The sequence below is a fragment of the Anabrus simplex genome, chromosome 6 (assembly GCF_040414725.1).
Source record: "Anabrus simplex isolate iqAnaSimp1 chromosome 6, ASM4041472v1, whole genome shotgun sequence".
In the NCBI taxonomy this organism is placed as follows: domain Eukaryota; kingdom Metazoa; phylum Arthropoda; class Insecta; order Orthoptera; family Tettigoniidae; genus Anabrus; species Anabrus simplex.
In genome coordinates this window covers 301,609,460-301,634,247 of record NC_090270.1, presented here as the reverse complement: position 1 = coordinate 301,634,247, position 24,788 = coordinate 301,609,460, and the positions used below count along the sequence as shown (strand labels likewise).

The 24,788-nt window shown below is 40.9% G+C and overlaps 1 protein-coding gene across 1 annotated transcript in view; it reads right to left on the bottom strand.

Moving 5' to 3' along the window:
- Npl4 (nuclear protein localization 4) overlaps window positions 1–24,788 on the bottom strand; it is a 278,312-nt gene that overhangs the window by 179,135 nt on the left and 74,389 nt on the right. Inside the window, exons 6-7 of the mRNA XM_067150486.2 lie at window positions 12,060–12,377; window positions 7,250–7,397 (exon numbers count right to left, since the gene is read on the bottom strand). Coding sequence (XP_067006587.1) covers window positions 7,250–7,397; window positions 12,060–12,377 — 466 coding nt within the window. The remainder of the gene's footprint in view (window positions 1–7,249; window positions 7,398–12,059; window positions 12,378–24,788) is intronic.

Genomic DNA, 24,788 nt, shown 5'->3' with positions numbered 1-24,788 from the left:
TGTCGGATAATACAGAATAACTTTGAAAATGAACTGAAACAAACAGGAAGGCTAAAATAATGACATGTTTTACGGTGCTCTACGTATTGAATTACCAATTCAATTGTACAGTACATGCAGTATTAAACGAAAACTTTCCTGATGTCTTACGAAAAGAAACTTTTCTCCACAGATATTAAGCTGCCTAATACTGTACCGTTTTTGCCACCGATCACGCCACCCAGCACTGGCAGGAAAATTAGGGTCCCCTTCATTAAATTACTTCTGGAAATACACAGCCTTTTCCTGTAGAATGGTGCCAGATATTGGCAGGTCCTTTTCCCGGTGTTGAGATACCAAAGAAATAGTGCTTCACTTACTTTTTCGTACTGACATTTTTCATTGTTTTTCTCTACTCTGGTAGAGCACAACTTTTCAATTTCTTCCCTCTGTTTTTTCCAGTCTCCCACTGTAACACGTCCAACACCATAATCTGAAGCCACATTTTGAAGAATTTCCCCTTTGTCCAGTCTCTTTAATGCACTCAATTTGTGTTCCATAGAAACAGTCACTTTCTTCCATTTACTCGCCATACTCACAGAGGATATGCAAACTATAACATCCGCACCCAACCAATACTACAATGACTGAGACTCACTGCACCTGTCCTTGAGAAAAACCCAGTCCTACCGCCAGCGTTCAGGCCAGTGCTTGTCCCATGGTCGCACCCTCCACAGCGGGTGGGCCTGAATTTAGTCTCCACCAAAAGTTGAAATTAAGTCTAACAGTGTCGGATAACACGGAATGTCGGATAATCGAAGGTCGGATGAGCGAGACTCTACTGTATAGGATTTTCTAATGGCGAAACGGGCATAACATCGCTCTCCAAACAGTGGCTTCAATATGAATACTAATTGTTTAACATTCAATACGAATGTTGAAACATCAGATGTGTGGGGGAGAAGGTAGGATAGCTGATAATTTACAAGATAGTGATTAAACCCAAAGCTATTTATGACCGCAATCTCGATCAGTTTATTGGATACACTGAGGGAGAATTAGAGAAAACGGAAAGAAGTGACAAACTCGCTAATAGAATTCTCTGCTCATTTCGTGAATTACTTATTTCCTTTAAGCAAAGTGTATGAAATACGTTGTAGAAAGTAAGTCATACAATTGCTCTTTGTCTATTTCTTTTACTCATATATGTTTGGTGTCTTGTGAAATTGCTAGTTTTAATGAATTTTTGTAGGTTTTCGTACTGGAATGTGTTGCAATGAGCGGGTGAGACAGCTCAGTAAAGAGAACTCTTAGCGGCGCTTGTCGGAAATATCGAGGACGAGTCTAGTGTGCTGTATTTCTTGGCCTTGTATATCTCGTAGGCAACGACTATACATCGCTAGCCGCGACAACCAGTTGTACAGTGCCTATGTGTAACGTCACTGGATCTCAGGAAATAGTGAACAGAGAATGGCGTTCTATTAGCCTCTACAAAAACGTTTCTCAAATCTGCAGAATGGCATCAAAACATGCGAGCCTTCGAATTCTTAGAAAGGCCATGGCTACTCAGTGCCAGATTATAATGCGTCTATTGTACTTAACGCTTAGTAAAATTAAGTTTTATAGACAACAGGAATATTTTTGTGATGGACAGTCGTATTGTAAAGATACGTGGAAAAGGTAATGCCGGCAAATTTTCAATGGGTTCTAGTCGATAACACGATGCCAATTTTATGTTAATGGTTATTAAACACTCGGAAATGTAGAATAATTGTGCAGCCGCAAGAAAATACAGCATAGGCCTAACTAAAGCCAATATTTGGCATTAGCGTGAAGACAAAGAGTTTAAAAAGATGCGTACTCTACAAAAAATGCTTTAAAGAAGTCGAAGATGAAATTGTGAGCTATGTGCACGAAAAACGCAAGGGCGGTTGGCCATACAGTGGCGCAACAAACTCATTCGTTGACTTGCAACGTCTGCGATTAGGCCTATACATCGCTAGCCGCTGAATTTGGCTGAACCCAGCAAGCAAGATGTGGGTGTAGCGGTAGCCGGTTATATCTGACGCTGAGTAAAAGTAACAGTTTTATAGAAAGCAAGAATAATTTCCTGATGGATCGTCGTATTGTAGAGACGCATGGAATAGGTATTGTCGGCAAATTTTCAACAGGTTCTCTTAGGTATTATGATGCCAGTTTTAACTTAATGGTCCTTAACTACACGGAAATAAATAACATTTGCGCAGCCACAAAAAAATACGGCACGACGAAAGTCAACGTTCGGCGTCTAAAAATGCGTAAGCCTACTATACAACAAAGGCATTCATATGATTTTACAAATCACTTTTTGAGCCTGATTTAAATTTTTTGAGGGAAAAAGTGGGGTTCATCTTGGATTCGGAGAAATACGGTACTATATTTATTCAGAATGAAATTAAACACACACTTTCATGTAATATCGGATTTCGAAAAATAACAAACAAGTAAGCCGTAGTGTGGATATTATGTGCGGAAACGCAAGTTTTGAACAAACTGACTGCTGTTTCATACCTATTTTAATGTTCATGTGTTTTTTTTCAACTTTTATACAAAAAACGGATATAACGATAATCCGTTATAGCGAGTACATTTTTTGCTGTTATGAATTCTCGCTATAATGGACTTCTACTGTATAGTTTACACACTTGTCAGCACCTGCTTTCTTGGGAATAGATATAACAACATGGCACTTCTCCTGTATCATACATCTTACACACTAAATGTAATAACCTCGCCATGCTGGTTTCTCCTAAGGCAGTCAGTGATTCTGAGAGTATGTCATCAATTCCAGGTGCCTTGTTCCTATTTAGATCTCTCAATAAACCCAAAAACCAAACCCCATTGCACTACAACCATTGAGGGGGCTTGGCCTGCTAAGCGACCGCTGCTCAGACCGAAGGCCTGCAGATTTCGAGGTGTCGTGTGGTCAGCATTACAAATCCTCTCAGCCGTTATTCTTGGCTTTCTAGACCGGGGCCGCTATCTCACCGTCAGATAGCTCCTCAATTCTAATCACGTAGGCTGAGTGGACCTTGAACCAGCCCTCAGGTCTAGGTAAAAACCCCTGACCTGGCCGGGAATCAAACCCGGAGCCTCCGGGTAAGAGGCAGGCACGTTACCCCTACACCACGGGGCCAGCTAGATCTCTCAATGCTCTGTCAAATTCTGGCCTCAATTTCATCAGCATCAACCTCTTCTTGTTCCAGAACCTTATCATCTACTTCTTTCCCTTGATACAACTGTTAGACATGTTCCTGCCATTTTCTGCCTTGTTTTCTTTCCTTGGAAATGTTTTTCCAACTGACTCTTAATATTCATACACATATTTTTCCTTCCTCCAAAGGTTTCCTTCATTTCCCCGGGTGCAGCATCCACCTTTCCTATGACCATACAATCTTCAGCATCCTGGCACTTCTCTTTCAGCCATTCTTCCTTAGCTGTCCTGCACTTTCTATCCATTTCATTCTTATATTATTTTTTGCCCTCCTAATTTTTTGCATTCATCAATCACGACTAGTATCTCTTGAGTTATTCATTGATTCTCACTTCATATTTCCTCTCTTCCTAACCCTTCAACAGCCCTATGTATCTCATTCTTCAGGACTGTCTATTCTTCATCTATTATCTTTCCTACAGCCTTTCTATTTAGTCCTTGTGCAAGTGTTCCTCGAAACAATCCCCCACTTTTTGCTTTCAACTTGTCTAGGTCCAATCTCCTTGCATTTTTTTCCTTTCTTCAATTTTTTTACATTTTAAAATCATTATTTGCTTTATGCCGCACCAACACAGATATGTCTTATGGTGATAGTAACATAATAATAATAATAATAATAATAATAATAATAATAATAATAATAATAATAATAATAATAATAATAATAATAATAATAATAAAAACTATAAACAACCGGGCGAGTTGGCCGTGCGCGTAGAGGCGCGCGGCTGTGAGCTTGCATCCGGGAGATAGTAGGTTCGAATCCCACTATCGGCAGCCCTGAAGATGGTTTTCCGTGGTTTCCCATTTTCACACCAGGCAAATGCTGGGGCTGTACCTTAATTAAGGCCACGGCCGCTTCCTTCCAACTCCTAGGCCTTTCCTATCCCATCGTCGCCATAAGACCTATCTGTGTCGGTGCGACGTAAAGCCCCTAGCAAAAAAAAAAAAAAAAAAAAAAAAAAAAAAAAACTATAATCGTATGGCCTCAGCTACCGTGTGCAGACATTTCAATTTGACGCCATCTGGCTGTCTGCTCGTCAATTTTGACGTTCCATTTTACTCTAGGCCCACTAGATGGCAGACCGAGTAAACTAGAACTCTCTTGGGCGTCTATGGCTGAGATTTAATGAATTTTGTTGGGTAAACACCAAATGTGTCACCAGAGATCTTTTACATGCCGACACCATATGACATGGTGTGTCGAATGGACTTCTTTCCGCCCTTCAAAAATCCGACTACCTCTGCCGGGTTTGAACCCGCTATCTTGGGATCCGGAGGCCGACACTCTACCACTGAACCACAGAGGCAGCTTCTTATGGTGATGATGAGGATAATAAAGGGCTAGGAGTGGAAAAGAAGTGGCTGTGGCCTTAATTCAAAGCCAATATCTCCCGAATGCAACCTCACAGCTGCGCGACCCTAACCATACGGCCACTTACACAATTTTTACAACTTCAGATGACATTTCATGACCATAAAGTTATGGTACAAGTCCACGTCTGCTCCTGGGAAGGTTTTGCAATCCAACACCTGGTTTCTGATCTCTGCCTAATAATGAAGTCTATTTGATACCTTGCACTGTCTCCAGGTCTCGTCCACATATACAGCCGTTATTTGTGGTGTTCGAACAAGCTATGTGTTAGAAAGGACTAAATTATGGTTGGTGCAAAATTCGACTAGCAGACTTCCTCTTTAATTCCTTCGTCCCAGTCCGAATTCTCGTACTGCATTACTTTCTCTTCCTTGTCCTACCACTGACTCCAGTCACCAATCACAAGTGAATTCTCGTCTCCTTTTACATACTGTATTAAATATTCTATCTCTTCATGTATTCTTTTGATTTCTCCATCATCCACTGAACTAGTAGGCATACAGACCTGCACTATTTTAGAGGGCATGGTGTGGTGTCTATCTTGGCAACAATAATCCTATTACTGAGCTGGTCATAGTAGCTTATCTGCTGCATTATTTTCTTACTCATTATTAAACCAACTCCTTCATTTTCCATTTGATTTTGTGTTGATAATTTTTCTGTAGTTGCCTGACCAAAAATCCTGCTCTTCCTGTCAACGTACTTCACTTGTACCAAATGTATCTAACTTCAGTCTATCCATTGACATTTTCAGATTCTCTAACTCTTTGATCTACCACTTTTTTTTTTTTTCAAACTGTGCCTTTACATACTATATATTTTTCAGTTATTATAAAGAAATACAGATTAATATATACACAGATGTTATATAAACAACTTTTTTACACACACCCCCCCTCCCCCCCATACATTTATGGTCTGGTGGCATCTGTCTATACATGGAACATTAAGAAAAACAGGGATTCACATGCAAAGCAACCTCTCATTTGAGGCACTCTAATGAGGTTTCCTTTCAGTCCCCAGGCTGCACACACACTAAAATCGCCTGGATGGCACTAATTTCTTCTGAGTTGGAGCCATTTTTGATTGACTGTACCCAGTATATCGACCCTAAGGCGTCAAGGGAATATTACCAGTGTGAGGGGAATTTGGCAAACATGCAAGATATTTACAGACAGAAGCATTGGTTTCTTTTGTTACATGATCCTAGAAATGTGGGGTTAGAAATTCATTGACCACTTACAGTTCTGTTGGATTGTCTCCTACCTTCGCTTTATCAAAGGGTGAATTTCACAAAGTGCTTACATGTGACATCAATACGTTTATTAGCTGCAGATTCCTAAATCCAGTCATTACAGACGTTCCTATTTGCTGATGTTGTTGCATCTTGTGTACATCTTGAATTATCTGTTAGCGCTGGCTCTTCGGAAACAGAATCAGATTCACCTTCACCAATATCACTTGAAGATGAATTATTTTTACTTTGCACCCTTTCATTGTGAATCTGAACATCAATATTTTCAAGCCAATCATAAAGAACATAATCCGTGCAACTCCAGGCTGCTGCCATATTTGTTTACAAATAACATGCAGTGAGGTGAGTTATTTTTCTTATTCCAGAAGCGAGTTACTGTTTATGGTATAAAAATGAAGTTCAGGTACTTCCTGACATCTGTTGATTAGATTTTGAAACACACAGAACAAATCTCGCTGGCTCGGTAGTCAGTGCACAGACAGAAGTGTCCATCACAGTATGTTTGCACCTTTAACTCACTGGACAGAACATTCTGTCTAAGTATGGCATGAGGTTAACCTACCACAATGATTCAAACTTCTAACATTCCATGCTCCGACTTGAAGAATGTCAGTATCCATCTTCCTGGTGACTGCCCCCTCTAGTGTACTCCCCACCCGGAGATCCAAATGGGGGACTATTTTACTTCTGGAATATTTTGCCTGCGAGGAATCCATCATCATTCACACAGAGAGAACTGCATGTCCTCGAGAGTTAGTTACGGCTGTAGTTTTCCATTACTTTCAGCTGCTCAGTATTATCAACATAGCTAAGCCATGTTAAATATTATTACAAGGCTATATCAGTCAATCATTCAGACTGCCGCCCTTGCAACATCTGAAAGGCTGTTACCCACCTTTCAATGAACCATTCATTAGTCTGGTCTCTCAACAGAAACCCATCCGATATCGTTACACCTATGGCTTGGCTATATGCTTCACAGGGGTGCACAAGCCACCCCACCATGGCAAGGTCACATGGTTTGCAGGGGAGGATTATAATCGTAATGATCATTAATCAAGGTAAATATAATGACTGATCTAAAAGGATTCAGATCATTTAATAATTTTAATTAACCCTAAACTGGTGGCTCTAAATTCCTTATGTGGGATGTAAGGTCATGGCAGTGGTATCCTCAGCGTATGAATTAGAAATCTTATTTCTAATTTTTAACATATAACTAACTGTGTCACAAGAATTAAACAACCCCATCCTACTCCATTTTTCAATCTACAATTTAGGTCATAGTTGGGAATATAGCCCAGAGTCACTGAAACTGAAGTCTGAATTGCTTTTAGTTTATAATGAAAGATTATTAACTATTTATAATAAAATATTAGATACTAACCAGTTACACACACTGTAACGAACTTAGAGCCAAAATGGCCAACAGGTGAAAAGCGACACGGGTTGTGACACTTATTCTGGAAATGGCCAGCCATGATACACTCCTCAGCAGACAAGAAGTGACTTTCAATATTTCGTACATGTTTTACCTGAAAAGAAATATCTCATTTTAAAGGAATTTCAAAGTTGACAAGTCCAGATCCATATGCTAATTTTAACCCTGGAGTCAGATAGCATGATGCTTATAAATGATTTTAAAGTTAAACAACCTTCAAAAGATAGCAATTAGAATATTTCTGATAATTATTTTGCGTCTTTGGAAATAAATTTAATTAAGACTGTTAGTCACCAAACAGGACATCATAACAGAAACAAAACCAGTACAGTTAACTCTCGATTATCAGGTGCGGATTAACCGACTTACAGATTAATCCTGGAAGTTCCCCCCCCCCATCACCAATCACTATTTTGTATACTTATAAACTAAGCCTACACTCCATAAAATTCTCTCTCAACCACAAGCGACATGACACATTGCTGCATGTGTTCTAGTCATATCTAGTCACATATAATGATACTATGACAAACAAGCTGGCAGAAATAACAAAAATTCCTGGTGGTGAACAAGTGGATGTGGGCAACATTGACTTAATTGTGATGTGTGTGAAGGTCTTGAGATGCTGAGAAATGGTGATGATGAGCAGTTACTATTCAATAGCTGGGAAGGGAGTGACAGTGGTAGTGGCAGTAAAAGGGCAGATGAAACTACAAAAAAAAGTTTCACATGGAGCAGCTCTTAATTATCTTCAGGATTTGTTGGATTATATAGAAGAGGAGGAAGACAGTTTGTTAACTGGTAGGTTAAATACTTGAGAAAAATATATAGTTTTAACCATTTAATCAATAATCTTACATTCAACATATAACACTTATTCTACCTTGTCAATACTTAACAATTTATTTTACCATCAACTGTACATGTTCTGAAAGCTCCAAATACTCTCTCCTTCAGCTATACAAATCATAAAAATATTTTGGACTTCTTAGATCTATAAATCATTAATTCTACTTTATTAACATCATTTATACAATTTAAATATCCATGACACTACTAAAATATTGAACAGTTATCAAAATCTCCAAATTCGTCCCTTTGAGATCACCATCAATTTAGTATTGTTTTTACACGGTGACATACTTGAAGTTTGCAAATTAATAAACAGTGGTGACAAGAAAGTTGTTATTTTAACATTTCGAGACATTAATTTGCCAGTGGTGTTTAATACTGGTAATTTTTGCACAAGATTTTATGAAGCATTGAAGGACATCGTAGTTAGGGTCAACAGCAAGGATACGATAGTGCTAATGGGCGATTTCATTGCGAGAGTTGGAAATAGAACTAAAGAATACGAAAGGATGATTGGTAAATGTGGGGAAGATATGGAAGCTAATAGAAATGGGAAGCGTTTGCTGGAATTCTGGACTAGTATGGGTTTAACAGTTACGAATACATTCTTCAAGCATAAGGCTATTCACTGCTACACATGGTCGGGTAGGGATACCAGATCCATAATAGACTACAGTACATCTTAGCCAACTTCAAAATTAGGAAATCTGTAAGGAATGTACGGGTTTACTGGGAAATTTTTCAATGATACAGGCCACTATCTGATTTGTAGTGAACTAAGTATCTACAGGCCTAGGATAGAGAAAGTGAAATCTGTCTGCAAACGAATAAGGGTGGACGAAGAAATCAGATAGAAGAACATGGATGTGATTAGCGAGAAGTTCCGAATAGTGGACAATAAGTAGGTTCAGGATACAGAAAGATAATGGGTGACATACAGGGATTCTCTAGTAGAAACATCAAGGGAATGCCTAGGAACAACTGTGTATAAAGACGGGAAAAAGCGAACATCTTGGTATTATGATGATGCGAGAGCAGCTTGTAAACGTAAAAAGAAGGCTTATCAGAAATGGCTCCAAACAAGAGCTGACGCAGACACGGAATTGTAAGTAGATGAATGAAACAGAGTGAAACAAATAGGTGTTGAATCCAAAAAGAAATCTTGTGAAGATTTTTGGTAATAATCTGGAAAAGCTAGGTCAAGCAGCAGGGAAACCTTTCTGGACAGTAATAAAGAATCTTAGGAAGGGCGGGAAAAAGGAAATGAACAGTGTTTTGGGTAAATGTAAAAAAATAAATAAATAAGAAATGGCGTATGGCTTTTAGTGCAGGGAGTGTCCGAGGACATGTTCGGCTCGCCAGGTGCAGGTCTTTTGATTTGACTCCCGTAGGCGACCTGCGCGTCATGATGAGGATGAAATGATGATGAAGACGACACATACACCCAGCCCCCGTGCCAGCGAAATTAACCTATGATGGTTAAAATTTCCAACCTTGCCATTTAGCCATAGAGCTGGCAAGTGTTTTGGGTAATATAGGTGAACTCATAATAGATCCCAGGGAATCACTGGACAGGTAGAGGGATATTTTGAAAATCTTCTCAACGTAAAAGGAAATCTTCGAACAACCAAGCTCATGGGGAGGAGGAAAATGATATTGGTGAAATTATGCTTTAGGAAGTGGAAAAGGTGATAAATAAACTCCATTGTCATAAAGCAGCAGGAATACATGACATTAGACCTGAAATGGTGAAGTATAGTGGGAAGGCTTCATAGAGTAATAAGATTAGCATGAAGAGTTGGTAAGGTACCTTCAGATTGGACAAAAGCAGTAATTGCACCTATCTATAAATCTATAAACCAGAGAACAGGAAGGATTGCAACAACTATCGAGATATCTCATTGATTAGTATATGTTTAAAATTTCCTTTCCTTGTTAAATTTTTGTCTCTAACTAACTAACTAACTAACTGACTGACTGACTGACTGACTGACTGACTGACTGACTGACTGACTGACTGACTGACTGACTGACTGACTGACTAACTAACTAACTAACTAACTAACTAACTAACTAACTAACTAACTAACTAACTAACTAACTAACTAACTAACTAACTAACTAACTAACTAACTAACTAACTAACTAACTATACCAGGCAAAATATTCACTGGCATCTTGGAAGAGACCGTGCGATCAGTGGTTGAGAGGAAGTTGGATGAAAACCAGTGTGGTTTCAGACCACAGGGGGGCTGTCGTCAGGATCAGATTTTCAGTATGCGCCAGGTAATTGAAAAAAGCTACGAGAGGAATAGGCAGTTGTGTTTATGTTTTGTAGATCCAGAGAAAGCGTATGACAGGGTACCGAGGGAAAAGATGTTCGCCATACATAGATTATTAAAATCAATCAAAGGCATTTATGTTGACGATTGGGCTTAAGTGAGAATTGATGGTAGAATGAGTTCTTGGTTCAGGGTACTTACAGGAGTTAGACAAGGCTGTAATCTTTCACCTTTGCTGTTCGTAGTTTACATGGATCATCTGCTGAAAGGTATAAAATGGCAGGGAAGGACACAGGTAGGTGTAAATGTAGTAAGCAGTCTGGTCTATACTGATGACTTGGTCTTAATGGCAGGTTGTGCCAAAAGCCTGCAGTCTAATATCTGGGAACTTGAAAATATGAAAATTAGCCTCTCAAAGACTAAACTGGTGTCAGTAGGTAAGAAATCCAAGAGAACATAATGTCAGATTAGTGATACAAAGCTGGAACAGGTAGATGTCAAGTATTTAGAATGTGTGTTTTCCCAAGATGGTAGGTGGTAAGCGAGATTAAATCAAGGTGCAGTAAAGCTAATGAAGTGAGCTTGCAGTTGCAATCAACAGTATTCTATAAGAAGTAAGTCAGCTCCCTGACAAAACTATCTTTACATCAGGCTGTTTTCAGACCAACTTTGATTTACGGGAACAACAGCAGGGTGGACTCAGTATACCTTATTCATAAGTTAGAAGTAGCAGATATGAAAGTAGCGAGGATGATTGCTGGTACAAACAGGTGGAAACAAAGGCAGAAGGGTACTCGGAATGAGGAGATAAAGGCTAAGTTAGGAATGAACTCGATGGATGAAACTGTGCGCATAAACCGGCTTCGGTGGTGGGGTCATGTGAGGCGACTGGAGGAGGATAGGTTACCTAGGAGAATAATGGACTCTGTTATGGAGGGAAAGAGAAGTAGAGGGAGACCAAGATGACGATAAAGATAGAGATAAGAGGTATAGAACTAAATGAGGCCACAGCACTACTTGCAAATAGAGGGTTGTGGCAACGTTTAGCAAATTCACAGAGGCTTGCAAACTGAACACTGAAAGGCATAACAGCCTTTAATGATGATGTATGTATGTATGTATGTATGTATGTATGTCCCTCAAGTTATATATAGTCAATACAAACCAATATGAATATGATTACTTGTAATGGTAAGTTAATGTTAAGCAGACTCTGTTCCCATATTTGTAAGAAAGAGAACTCTGGCAAAACACAAAGAGTTAACAGAATATTTCAGCAAGGTGTACATATCCTTAGAAATGACCTTGTTGTGGTGAAACAGTCCATAACCTATCATAGTGAATGATTCAAGTGCTACAGGGCATTTACATTGATACAACAAGTTTTAAATAACCCTAATTTGTATCATGTTTATGACTAATTTCATATTAACCATGTTTTTGTTTATCCAAGGGGTGGTGACCACCCATTACCAAGGATAATCAAGAGTTGACTGTATGTTCAACAAAATGAATCCATAAGAAATTTACAGAACAGAAGCAAGCAATATGCACACATAGATGTATGAAAGTAGTTGAACACTAATCAGCCAATGATAGTATGGAGCAACTTTAATACTTACAGTTCCCTTCTTTACATCATCAGCTACGAGATCAGTGAAGATCCATCCCACTCGGCGCAAGCCAAGCTGTTTTGCCAAGTCTTCAACTAATGCTTCTCTGTCATCGGGTAGCAAAGTCACTGAATCACGAGTACTTTCTTGTGGAGGCTCGTAAATGGCAGCCACTGTAGCTCGGATTCCCAGAGGTACATCACTATGAAATTCGTATTGTCCATACAAAAAACCAATGCGTTGATGTCCAGTGCTACGCCAATAGTTGAGGAATCGTTCCACCAACAGTGGGTTCTCAAACATTACATTATCCACGTGGCGGTATATCTGTACAAAGTATGACACACATTACTAGAAATTCTCAGAGAATATTTTATATGAACTTCAGTGCTCTACAGTTTTGAATTATTTTACCTTGGCAACTAATTACAAAGTTACTTTTCACTTGCTGTACATGATCATAATACTTGGATGTTCTATACATATACCAGAGACAATGCAATGAGGACAGATCGGAAAGTAACGCACAATATTATTTCCCCCCCCATAGTATTGCAGCTGGAATGTTGACATTTCACGATGATATAGTTTGAAGTTTGCGCTACAGACAGTATTTTGTTTTCATGTAAAGCTCTAGTGAGAGAAGCCTGAACTACGAAACAAACATGATGCGCATGTTACTGTCATCCACGTGTGAAGAGCAACGAAGTATACTTCGATTTTTGTGGGCCAAAGGGCATACACCAAGTGAAATTCACAAGGACATGCATGGCGTGTATGGGGACAACTGTCTGGACCGTAGCAATGTCTCCAGGTGGTGCGCATTCTTCCAACAGGGCCGTGTGAACCTTAGTGATTTGCTACACTGCGGGCAGTTCGTAACAGCTTCAACTCTGCAGAATGTCCGCGCCACTGAGGTAGCAATTTTGACCGACCGGCGTGTGCACCTGTGAACCTTATCACAGACGTTCAACATTTCCTATGGTGCGGTGTACGACATTGTTCGTGACACGCTGAAATTCTGTAAAGTTAGTGCTTGCTTGGGTGCCTAAGAATCTGACAGACAACCACAAGGCCCAGCGAATGATGACAAGCATGGATCACTTAACGCGTTACACTGCAGAATGGGCACTACTTCCTGAAAGGAATCGTCACTGGTCATGAGTCGTGGGAATACCACTAGACGCCCAAATCTAAGCAAATCTATGGAGTGGAAACAGGGTGGTTCCCCAGTACAAAAAAATTCAAAGTGACTCAATCCGCTAGGAAAGTGCTAGCGACAGTCTTCTGGGATATGTTTGGTGTGTAATTAGTGGACTTCGCTGAACACGGAACCACTGTGGATGCTACAGCCTACATTAAAAGTCTGGTTAAGTTGCATCAGGCCCTTTGTGACAAATGTTGCAACATTAATGCTGACGGTGTCAGACTTCTTCTTGACAATGCCCGTCCCTATGTTGCTGCTCCTGTTCGTGACAAATGAGACCTATGTGGAGTCCATTTTATTTACTGTGTGATGTGGAATGTTGTTGTAGAATATTTTATTTGTAAATATTTTTAAGGAATGTTTACAGTATGAGGTGGAATGTTGTGGTAGAATATTTTATTTGTATTCCATTTAGCTACCTAACCTGTATGGTGTAAGATATTATTGTAGTATATTTTATTTGTATTCCCTTTATCTACTTAAGGAACTACTAGATTGTAAATAATTGTTCTGTAATAGCTGGAACAGTCCAGAAAGGTTGTGACGCAGACTTTTTCGATTGTCGATTCTAGAAGCATGTCCTTTCTAATTCTAGAAGATGGAAAGTTCGCGATTAGTGTCTATGTTCGGGAATATTGTGTAAACATCGCGACTGGATAAATAGTTATGATTGGTAGATCTGGGTGGCGATAGGCAAGCTCCTGTGCTCTGATTGGTCACTCGGTAATCACACCAAGGCCAGACTTCCCTTTTTAAGTGAGCAAGGCAGGATTTCATGCTCTTTGGTTCTCTCGTCAGTCCAGCGTTTTGATGCATGTCCGCGTACCCTCGCTCCCAGGATGGGCTACCTTGGGGTAAGCACAGTTGATTTCAGTTCTGCTTTAATTTACATTTAATGTTCGCTGGTATTATCACATAGGAGTTTGCCCTACTCGCCACTCTATTTCTCTGATGTTTTAGACAGCACGTTAACTTCCATTTAAATGTTGTATTTGTATCTTGTGTTTCCGCTTACCTTCAAATTTGTATTGTAGAACTTGGATTATGCTAAGATATGTTTAGTTAACCTCTTGGCCTAATAGTAAAGCTCTCATCAAACAACATCTAATCTTGTATTCGTAACTTATGTAACTGGATTGTTTGGATAGATTTTGTTCGAAACTTACCTTGTCATGTTCATTTTGAAAATATTATCTTGAAACAAAGATCACCATTGATTTTTCTGGAAACCCGCAAACTTCGTATCTCTATGGCCCTGGTAGGGTTGCCCAGATCCGCTCCACTCTTCCTTACTATAGTCGTCACGTTGCCCACCCTGATATGTTTTGTGTGTATTGGCGCAGATCATCTGATGTTTATGGTATGTTAAGGTTCTAAAGTGCCGTGCTAATTAACCTATTGTCCTCTTGTCTTATCTGTGTACCATGTAACCGCTGAAATCTGGTTACATATTGGTAGCAGAGTGTGGTTGATTGCGGGCGAAAGAAAAGTGAACGGTGATCGTACTTATCCTAAAAAGGGGAAAAGTTGAAATTCGTAAATCGCCTTGAAATTTAGTTTCTACCTGTGAGGATGGCTCGTGCTGTTCCTAATCCTTTCCATTTGAGAAAGTCAGAACTAATTTACGAACTTTGTATCCGCAAACTGAATTCAACAGGCAATGTCAGAGATGACTGAAGTCTATTGAAACAGTCCCTTAATTTACCTATAACCATTCCCAAGTTAACTACGGACAAGTTGCGCGAGTCTTTGGCTGTGGTTAAAGATAAATTGGTGGAATTTAAGGCAATTCTTGTGTCTTTCAGTGCTTCTGAGCCTTCGCATGGCCAATTAGCGTGAGTTAAGGCACAGTTATCACATTACCTAGACAGAATTAGGGATTAGCACTAGTTGTGAAAGTGCAAACTTGAGCAACTACAGATGCAGAACCAGAGTTAACACTTTCACACGTTTCAGACACTTGAACCTCAGAACTAGTGTTAATCATCTCCTTCCCTTCAATCAAGCCTATGATTTTGTCCAATATTCTTGAAAACTATGGTTCCGGTTTGTGGGTTACTGTAGTCACGTCCTAGTTCGTGAACCATGGGCATCGGCTGAGTGGCCTAGTAAGTGGTCCTGAGAGTCGGGATACCAGTTGCTATGGAATGGGAGTGGGCATCTTGGACATATTCTGAGTCGTGGCCCTCCTTGTGCTCAGGCGGCTAGGACTATACAATTCACCGGTGGTCCATAACCCGTTAGAGGAGAGATCCTCACTTGGACTATGTGCAAGTAGGGCAGCATCCTGCTTCATGAATTTACCGAGCTCAGAACACTTTAAGCAAGCCTCGGACCTATGGGAGTAACGCAGTCCCACTCCCATTTGACAGGCGAGGGACTCCTTGGAAACAACTTGGCGAACGAAATGGAATTCGATGGGGAGCTATCAATATTAATGGGGCTTATGGAAGAAAGAAGGTAGAACTGGCTGAGTCAGCAAAGAGGATGCATCTGGATGTGCTAGGAGTAAGTGATATTCGGGTAAGGGGAGATAATGATGAAGAGATAGGAGATTATAAAGTGTACTTGACGGGTGTTAGAAAGGGAAGGACAGAGTCTGGGGTAGGGCTCTTTATCAGGAATACCATTGCACGCAACATTGTTTCTGTTAGGCATATAAATGAGCGAATGATGTGGGTAGATTTGTCAGTGGGAGGAATTAGGACAAGAATTGTGTCCGTGTATTCACCATGTGAGGGTGCAGATGAGGATGAAGTTGACAAGTTTTATGAAGCATTGAGTGACATCGTGGTCAGGGTCAACAGCAGGGACAGAACAGTGCTAATGGGCGATTTCAATGCGAGAGTTGGGAACAGAACTGAAGAATACGAAGGGTGATTGGTAAATGTGGGGAAGATATGGAAGTTAATGGGAATGGAAAGCGTTTGCTGGACTTCTGTGCTAGTATGGGTTTAGCTGTTATGAATACATTGTTCAAGCATAAGGCTATTCACCGCTACACATGGGAGGCTAGGGGTACCAGATCCTAATAGACTATATCCTAACAGATTTTGAATTCAGGAAATCAGTTAGGAATGAACGAGTTTTTTGGGGATTTTTTGATGATACAGACCACTATCTGATCTGTAGTGAAATAAGTATCTCTAGGCCTAGGGTAGAGACAGTGAAATCTGTCTGCAAACGAAAAAGGGTAGAAAATCTCCAGGATGAGGAAATTAGACAGAAGTACATGGATATGATTAGTGAGAAGTTTCGAACAGTAGACAGTAAGCAGGTTCAGGATATAGAAAGTGAATGGGTGGCATACAGGGATGATGTAATAGAAACAGCAAGGGAATGCCTAGGAACAACTGTGTGTAAAGATGGGAAAAGGCGAACATCTTGGTGGAATGATGAAGTGAGAGCAGCCTGTAAACGTAAAAACAAGGCTTATCAGAAATGGCTCCAAACAAGGGCCGAGGCAGACAGGGATTTGTACGTAGATGAAAGAAACAGAGCGAAACAAATAGTTGTTGAATCCAAAAAGAAGTCATGGGAAGATTTTGGTAATAACCTGGAAAGGCTACATCAAGCAGCAGGGAAACCGTTCTGGACAGTAATAAAGAATCTTAGGAAGGGAGGGAAAAAGGAAATGAACAGCGTTTTGAGTAATTCAGGTGAACTCATAATAGATCCCAGGGAATCACTGGAGAGGTGGAGGGAATATTTTGAACATCTTCTCAACGTAAAAGGAAATCATCATGGTGGTGTTGCAAACAGCCCAGCTCATGGGGAGGAGGAAAATGATGTTGGTGAAATTATGCTTGAGGAAGTGGAAAGGATAGTAAATAAACTCCATTGTCATAAGGCAGCAGGAATAGATGAAATTAGACCTGAAATGGTGAAGTATAGTGGGAAGGCAGGGGTGAAATGGCTTCATAGAGTAGTAAAATTAGCGTGGAGTATTGGTAAGGTACCTTCAGATTGGACAAAAGCAGTAATTGCACCTATCTATAAGCAAGGGAACAGGAAGGATTGGAACAACTATCGAGGTATCTCATTGATTAGTATACCAGGCAAAGTATTCACTGGCATCTTGTAAGGGAGGGTGCGATCAGTCGTTGAGAGGAAGTTGGATGAAAACCAGTGTGGTTTCAGACCACAGAGAGGCTGTCAGGATCAGATTTTCAGTATGCGCCAGGTAATTGAAAAATGCTACGAGAGGAATAGGCAGTTGTGTTTATGTTTCGTAGATCTAGAGAAAGCATATGACAGGGTACGAAGGGAAAAGATGTTCGCCATACTGGGGGACTATGGAATTAAATGTAGATTATTAAAATCAATCAAAAGCATTTATGTTGACAATTGGGCTTCAGTGAGAATTGATGGTAGAATGAGTTCTTGGTTCGGGTACTTACAGGTAGTGATGGGCAGTCTGAGACGAGGTCTCGAGATTTCTCGAGACTAGCGCAGGTACTATTTCTCGCGAGAAATTTTGAGAGATCTCGAGAGCATTGTTCCCGCATTGTACGGCGAGCAGCGTGTCGTAGGCCTACAGGTAATCGGAGCTGAATGTTGTTTGTGCCGAGTATGCGAATAGCCAACCACGGACCTTCTCCATTTCGTAAATACGTGTCAACAAGTGACTAGGGCGTTCATTTTTACCGAGGTCTGTTTTGACGCAGTAGAACTTAATTATAAAGGATGCGCATTCTGGCATTGTATGCACTGGTAGGCACACGAATGAGTGGTTTAAGTACAGAACCTGACGACTACTGTAGGTACATGTACCTGCATGCTAGAGGCATGCATTATTCAAACTCGAGATGAGGCAAGATGTGCCTTGCTGCATATGCAACCACCATTACGCATGAGTGGAATGTGTAATCGAAAATGCTTCAGTTTGCTCCAATTCTTTCGACAGGTAGGTGTACATCGTTATCAGACCCCACATTCAATAACAGGTAACCACTGCTTGTATTTACCGATATTTTGGTGACGAAGGAAGTAATTCCTTACAATGTTACAGAGTATTCGTGTCATAATTACGTACCGGCACTTCGATATATGACGGTGCAATGTGAAATTGTGTCTAGTTGTACGCGACAACTTGGAGACGATGTCCAAAATGCAACGTAAGTCGTGGATGACGGTTATTTTGAAGAGATGTCACACAGTACAGCCCGCTGTGTTGCTTATTCAAAAGAAGTGAAATGCGTCGGCAGAAATACCTCTGGGATGATCCGACACTTAAAAACATAATGTAAATGAAGAGGAATAGTCACAGAACACCTCCGGCCCGGTCTGAATCACAAGAAGCTACCCTGCCGACAATGATTGTAAGGCATTCAGGTGGCTTTACATTCTTATAACAGTTATTAACAAATTATACGGGTTATTCAGCTAAGATTCCACCTGACAACTCGTGAACAGTTTAAGATACTGACATTCTGTCTTCACTTTCGTTAATGGTATAAAGGAGCTCTGTTAGGGAATCTGTCATGGACAACAAAATATTTTTGAATAAGCAACTTTGGAAGACGTTCATTTTCAAACACATTACCCGGCTCGCTGGAAGGGCAAACCGATGATGATGATAGTTCAACATGCAGTGCTTTCCTAGGCTTTTGACAAAATTTATCGTCACACACGTTTCGGTATGAGAACTGCTGATGATAACTATCAAGCCTACACTCGTAGTTACTGGGACGTCGCACAGCTCAAAGCACACTAGAATTGGTCACGAGAGCGTTGCCCATCACCCCTGCTGAAAGAATTGGAGCAAAGTTTGACATTTTAGATTACACGTTCCACTTACATGTAATGGGGGTTGCATATGTAGCAAAGCAGATCTTCCCCGTCTCAGGTTCGAATAATGCACGCCTCTAGTATCCAAGTAGGTGTACATCCTATCTACAGTTATTCACAAATTATGCATGGTTTTTCAGCTAAGATGTCCACCCCAAATAAGTCGTGAATAGTTTAAGATGACATTCTGTTTTCACTTTCGTTAATGGTATTAAGAGGTTCATAGTTGAACGTGCAGTACTTTTCCAGGTTCTTGACAAAATGTATTGGCTCACACGTTTTCATATGGGAACGTTATTTCACGCAATAACTGCCAATGATATACTATCAAGTTTACAGTCGTAGTTACTGGTACGTCGCACAGCTTGCACTACAGGAGGATCGGTCTCGAGATCTGCGACGTCAGTCTCTAGCGTCTCGAGCGAGAGCGTTGTCCATCACTACATACAGGGGTTAGACAAGGCTGTAATCTTTCACCTTTGCTGTTCGTAGTTTACATGGATCATCTGCTGAAAGGTATAAAATGGCAAGGACGGATTCAGTTAGGTGGAAATGTAGTAAGCAGTTTGGACTATGCGACGACTTGGTCTTAATGGCAGACTGTGCCGAAAGCCTGCAGTCTAATATCTTGGAACTTGAAAATAGGTGCAATGAGTATGGTATGAAAATTAGCCTCTCGAAGACTAAATTGATGTCAGTAGGTAAGAAATTCAACAGAATTGAATGTCAGATTGGTGATACAAAGCTAGAACAGGTCGATAATTTCCAGTATTTAGGTTGTGTGTTCTCCCAGGATGGTAATATAGTAAGTGAGATGGAATCAAGTTATAGTAAAGCTAATGCAGTGAGTTCACAGTTGCGATCAGCAGTATTCTGTAAGAAGGAAGTCAGCTCCCACACGAAACTATCTTTACATCGGTCTGTTTTCAGACCAACTTTGCTTTACGGGAGCGAAAGCTGGGTGGACTCAGGATATCTTATTCATAAGTTAGAAGTAACAGACATGAAAGTAGCGAGAATGATTGCTGGTACAAACAGGTGGGAACAATGGCAGGAGGGTACTCGGAATGAGGAGATAAAGGCTAATTTAGGAATGAACTCGATGGATGAAGCTGTACGCATAAACCGGCTTCGGTGGTGGGGTCATGTGAGGCGAATGGAGGAGGATAGGTTACCTAGGAGAATAATGGACTGTTATGGAGGGTAAGAGAAGTAGAGGGAGACCAAGACGACGATGGTTAGACTCTGTTTCTAACGATTTAAAGATAAGAGGTATAGAACTAAATGAGGCCACAACACTAGTTGCAAATCGAGGATTGTGGCGACGTTTAGTAAATTCTCAGAGGCTTGCAGACTGAACGCTGAAAGGCATAACAGTCTATAATGATAATGTATGTATGTATGTATGTAGGTATGTATGTTCTTGAAAACTGTACTAATAGGGATTCACACACCTGCCGCTCATTTGCCGACAATTTAAGAGAGTCTGATGTGAGTAATGCTCGCCTGGGATCTTCTGCTTTGTTGGCAAGAGCTATGTCACCTGTAAGTGATTCATATAATATATCTTCTTTGCATGTCGGTATCTCTACTAATTTTCCTTTGGCAACTGGTAATTCAGCCGTGGCGCAGTGTCTGCCCTCTATTGTTACACAACCTGGTTATTATGCAATGGTGCAAAACCATCCCTCTGTCTTCGTGCCACTGGCATCAAGTGCTCCTTTAGGTTGCATAACCGCTACACAAGTGGTTAATGATCCGATTGTCTCTCAGATTAGTGAGAACCTTTCACAGATGAGATTATCTGCGCCTGTAATGTTGCAGGCTAAAGGTAGTCCTAACCTAACTTTCTGTCCTCCATCCTTTCCGCAAGAGCACCCGAATCAAAGGTACGATGCCTCTGTAACCCCTCAGGACCATTCTAAGCCTTCCCAGGCACCTCCTACACCTGCCTTCCCCCAGATTTTCTCCAACTTACCTCACCCGTTGACTACTATGTTTAATCGAGTCACTAAATTTTCGGCTGACTCCATTGATGAGGTTATTTCTTTCCTTCGGTTCTTAATTGAGTTCAAGGATCAGGCAATAGTGTACAATCTCAGTAACAACCACGTGTTTCAAATCCTATACCCTGATGTATCTGGAGATTTTTCCGAGCATATCGTCAGAGCTATTTCCGAAAGACGGACTGTAGATCAATTTCACGCACATGTGCTTAAATTTTTCATTCCTTCTCATGAATAGTCTTCATTAGCCCAGAAGCACTATTTCAACGAGTCATTATCTGAATATGTTCAGGATATTAAGCTCCAGGCTAGGATTTTCCGGCTCCACTATTCTGAGTCCCAAATGGTTGTCAACATTATTGAAGGTCTTGCCCCGAACTACAGGTCATATCTCACTCTTTCACTGTGACCAGCAACGTTCGCTCAGTTGGAAGCTGTCACGGTTCCTGCTGAAGGTGTTCAATATGCCCGCCAGTTACGCCTCGCATTAGCCCCCTCCTATGAGCATGCCCTCTCCTCAGGATACTAAAACCGCTCCTTCACCTGCTTCAACTCGCGTAATCCTCGTTCATGTTTCAATTGTGGCTCCACTGCTCATTTCAAGCGGGATTGTTCCTACGGTTGGGGCCTTAGGCAATGCAAAACCTGCCATGGGTTGATGCTCTTCCATCAATACTTCTTGCCGTAACTGTGGGTCAACTAGGCACTTCTCTAGGCAATGCCCAAATAATACTTCAGGCTCTGGACCTCCAGGCAATAGTAATTCTAGATGACTAACTGCCAGTTCTGAAGGTAAACACCAAAGTGTGGCTTTTTGTTTTGTCTGTCAGAACTGTACATTGGAGGATGATTTACCGAATTCTGAGGCTAATGTTTGGTCCCAGTCTGACTCTAGTGCCCATTTTTTGCAATCTTGTGCGGGATTTCTGCCATACCTTCTTCTAAATTACCGTACTTATGCATAGAGGTAAATTATGAACCTGTCTGTATGTTACTAGACTCACCTTAATGAGCGAGACCTGGTACGATTCGATGAAAACTGTTTGCAAGTTACCTACATTAGAATCCGTCTCCTTAACCTGCCATACTGCTAATTCCAACTCATTGAACATTGTAGGATCCCTAAATGTCAAGATAAGAGTCCGTGATTTCACATGGAAAATGCCAGTACTAGTGGCAAAAGATTTATTCTGTCAGTTCATATTGGGTGCCAATTTTATTGCCAAAAGTGGCATGATTTTGGACCTGCAGTTCAACAGATTTCATTTTAAATTTTCTGCAAGAACCTTTGAGCTGTTGAACGCTCCCCTATTCTGCCTTGTCACGTTAATGCTGTTGCTGAAGATTCTGCCGAACCCACAGATTTTGATTTTAATAATTTACCCGATGAGCAGGCCAACCAACTTAGGAAACTCTGCGATAAGTTTCCCGATGTCTTTACCGAAAAGTTAGGTGTCACCAATGTCTTAGAGTACAAAATTGAAGTCACAGGTAACATACCTGTTCGCTGTCCTCTGTATCGGCTCTCACCTCCCAAAATGAAAGCCCTCAAGGCTATTATTGACCAAATGCTCGCTGACGGAGTGATATGCCCTTCTAAGTCAGCCTATTCTTCTCCCATGTTTCTGGTCCCTAAACCGCAAGGTGGTTATCGTCCTGTAGTTGACTATCGGATGTTGAACCGTAAGGTGGTCCTCCAATCTGTTCCCCTTCCTGATTTGCACTCTTGTTTTTCTTGGTTTGCTAATGCCAAAATTTTTACCACCTTTGATTTAAATCTGCCATATTACCAGATACCTCTTGCCGAGGAATCCAATCACCTCACAGCTTCTGCTACCGATTGGAACCTCTATTAATTTGAGCACGTTACTTTCGCATTGGTGACTGGAGCTGCTGTCCTTACTCGGTTACTGGATTATGTTTTGTCTTCGTAATCTATAAGTGGTGGTCTATAGGTGGAAATCCTTTCCTATTTCTAATTATGTTTTGTCTAACATTAAATTCAAGTTTGTCTATAATTGCTTTGATGATTTGGTAATCTTCAGTGAAACTTTCAAGGAACACCTTGTCCATCTCAACGAAATCCTTGAAGGACTGCGTAAAGCAGGTGCAACACTTAAGGCTAGCAAGGTTCGCACAACCCCAGATGTCCTTTTTAGGCCATATTGTGTTGGGGAAGGGTGTCTCAATCGATCAGTCTCGTACTGCCACCATCCAAAACTTTCTGATGCCAAAAGTCGTCAAGGATGTAGCCAGATTTATTGGCATGGTTAATTTTTTTCGTAAATTCATTCCTAATTTTGCTGAACGGGCAGCCACATTAAATGCCTTGAGAAGGCAGGATGCCAAATTTGTGTGGGGTGATGCCCAACGTGAAGCCTTTTGCGACTTGAAATCCATCTTATGTAGCGCTCCTATACTGGCTATGCCAGACCTTTCTAAACGCTTCATCCTTCAGACTGGTGCCTCTTCTGGAATTTGAAGAGGGGCGTTTTCCTATTTCTTATGCTTCTCGTGCTCTGAATCCTGCTGAATGAAACTATTCCATTTATGAGTTGGAAGGCTTAGCTGTTATCTTCTCTTTAGAACAGTTCAGAATGTACCTGGAACATCTCCCTTTCAATCTTGAAACTGATAATCAGGCACTGAGTTGGGTACTGGCCAAACCGCGAAGGACTGGTCTTCGTGCGTGTTGGGCAGTGCGCATCTCAGCCTTCCAATTTGAAGCTCACCACATTTGTGGCACGGAAAACGTTGTGGCTGATGGCCTCGGTAGGATGTTCTATCCGGGCAGCTCTGACCCTCAATCAGAGCCTGCAGACCCCTCTCCTGAACAAGTATCAGTCTTTGTGAATGTAGTTCTCACTGACTCTCCCTTCCTTTTCAAGGATATAACTAAACATCAGGAGGACGACACTGAGTTAAAAGCTATTATCGACAGGATTAAATCTGGTGAACATGTTAAGCCTTATGTCCTTAAGAATGGTGTCTTGTGTTGTCCTGCTCATGGTCGCAGAGACCCCAAAATTGTCATCCCAACTAACCTAATTCCGGCTCTCTTTAAGTATTTTCATGAATCCCCAGTGGGGGTGTGTGTGTTATCTGGCTGTTTTCAAAACCAGAGAGATAATTCGTAAGCACTTCATTTGGAAATCCATGGATGGTGAAATCCGTACCCTTGTTAAAACTTGTAAAACTTGTAATATCAGTAAACCCACCCCTAATACTCGTCTAGGTCTGTTGTCTTCCGAGCAAGCTTCTCGTCCAATGGAGAGATTGTTCATAGACTACATTGGTCCTTTCCCGAGATCACGGACCAGCCATCGTTTCATACTTGTATGTGTTGACGCCTTTTTGCGTTTTATGTGGCTGTTCCCAACTCGTAATTAATGCCACCACCAACTCGTGCTTGAAACAGATTTTTGCTTCATTTGGACCCTGTCAATTTTTGGTGAGTGATAATGTAAGAGCTTTTACCTCTGTCCAGTTCCAAAATTTCTGTTTTGATCTATCCATTGCTCACGTAACCACTACCCCGTATTACCTGAGGCCGAATTATTCTGAAAGAGTGAATCGTAACCTGTGATCTGCTCTTATTGCTTATCACTCTGCTGACCACTCTAAGTGGGATTCACCTTTAACAATGCTGTCCATGAAAGTCACAAGCAAACTCCTGCTTCGTTAATGTTGGCCTTTACTCCTAATTCTCTACTGTCAAATCTGTGGTCAATTAAT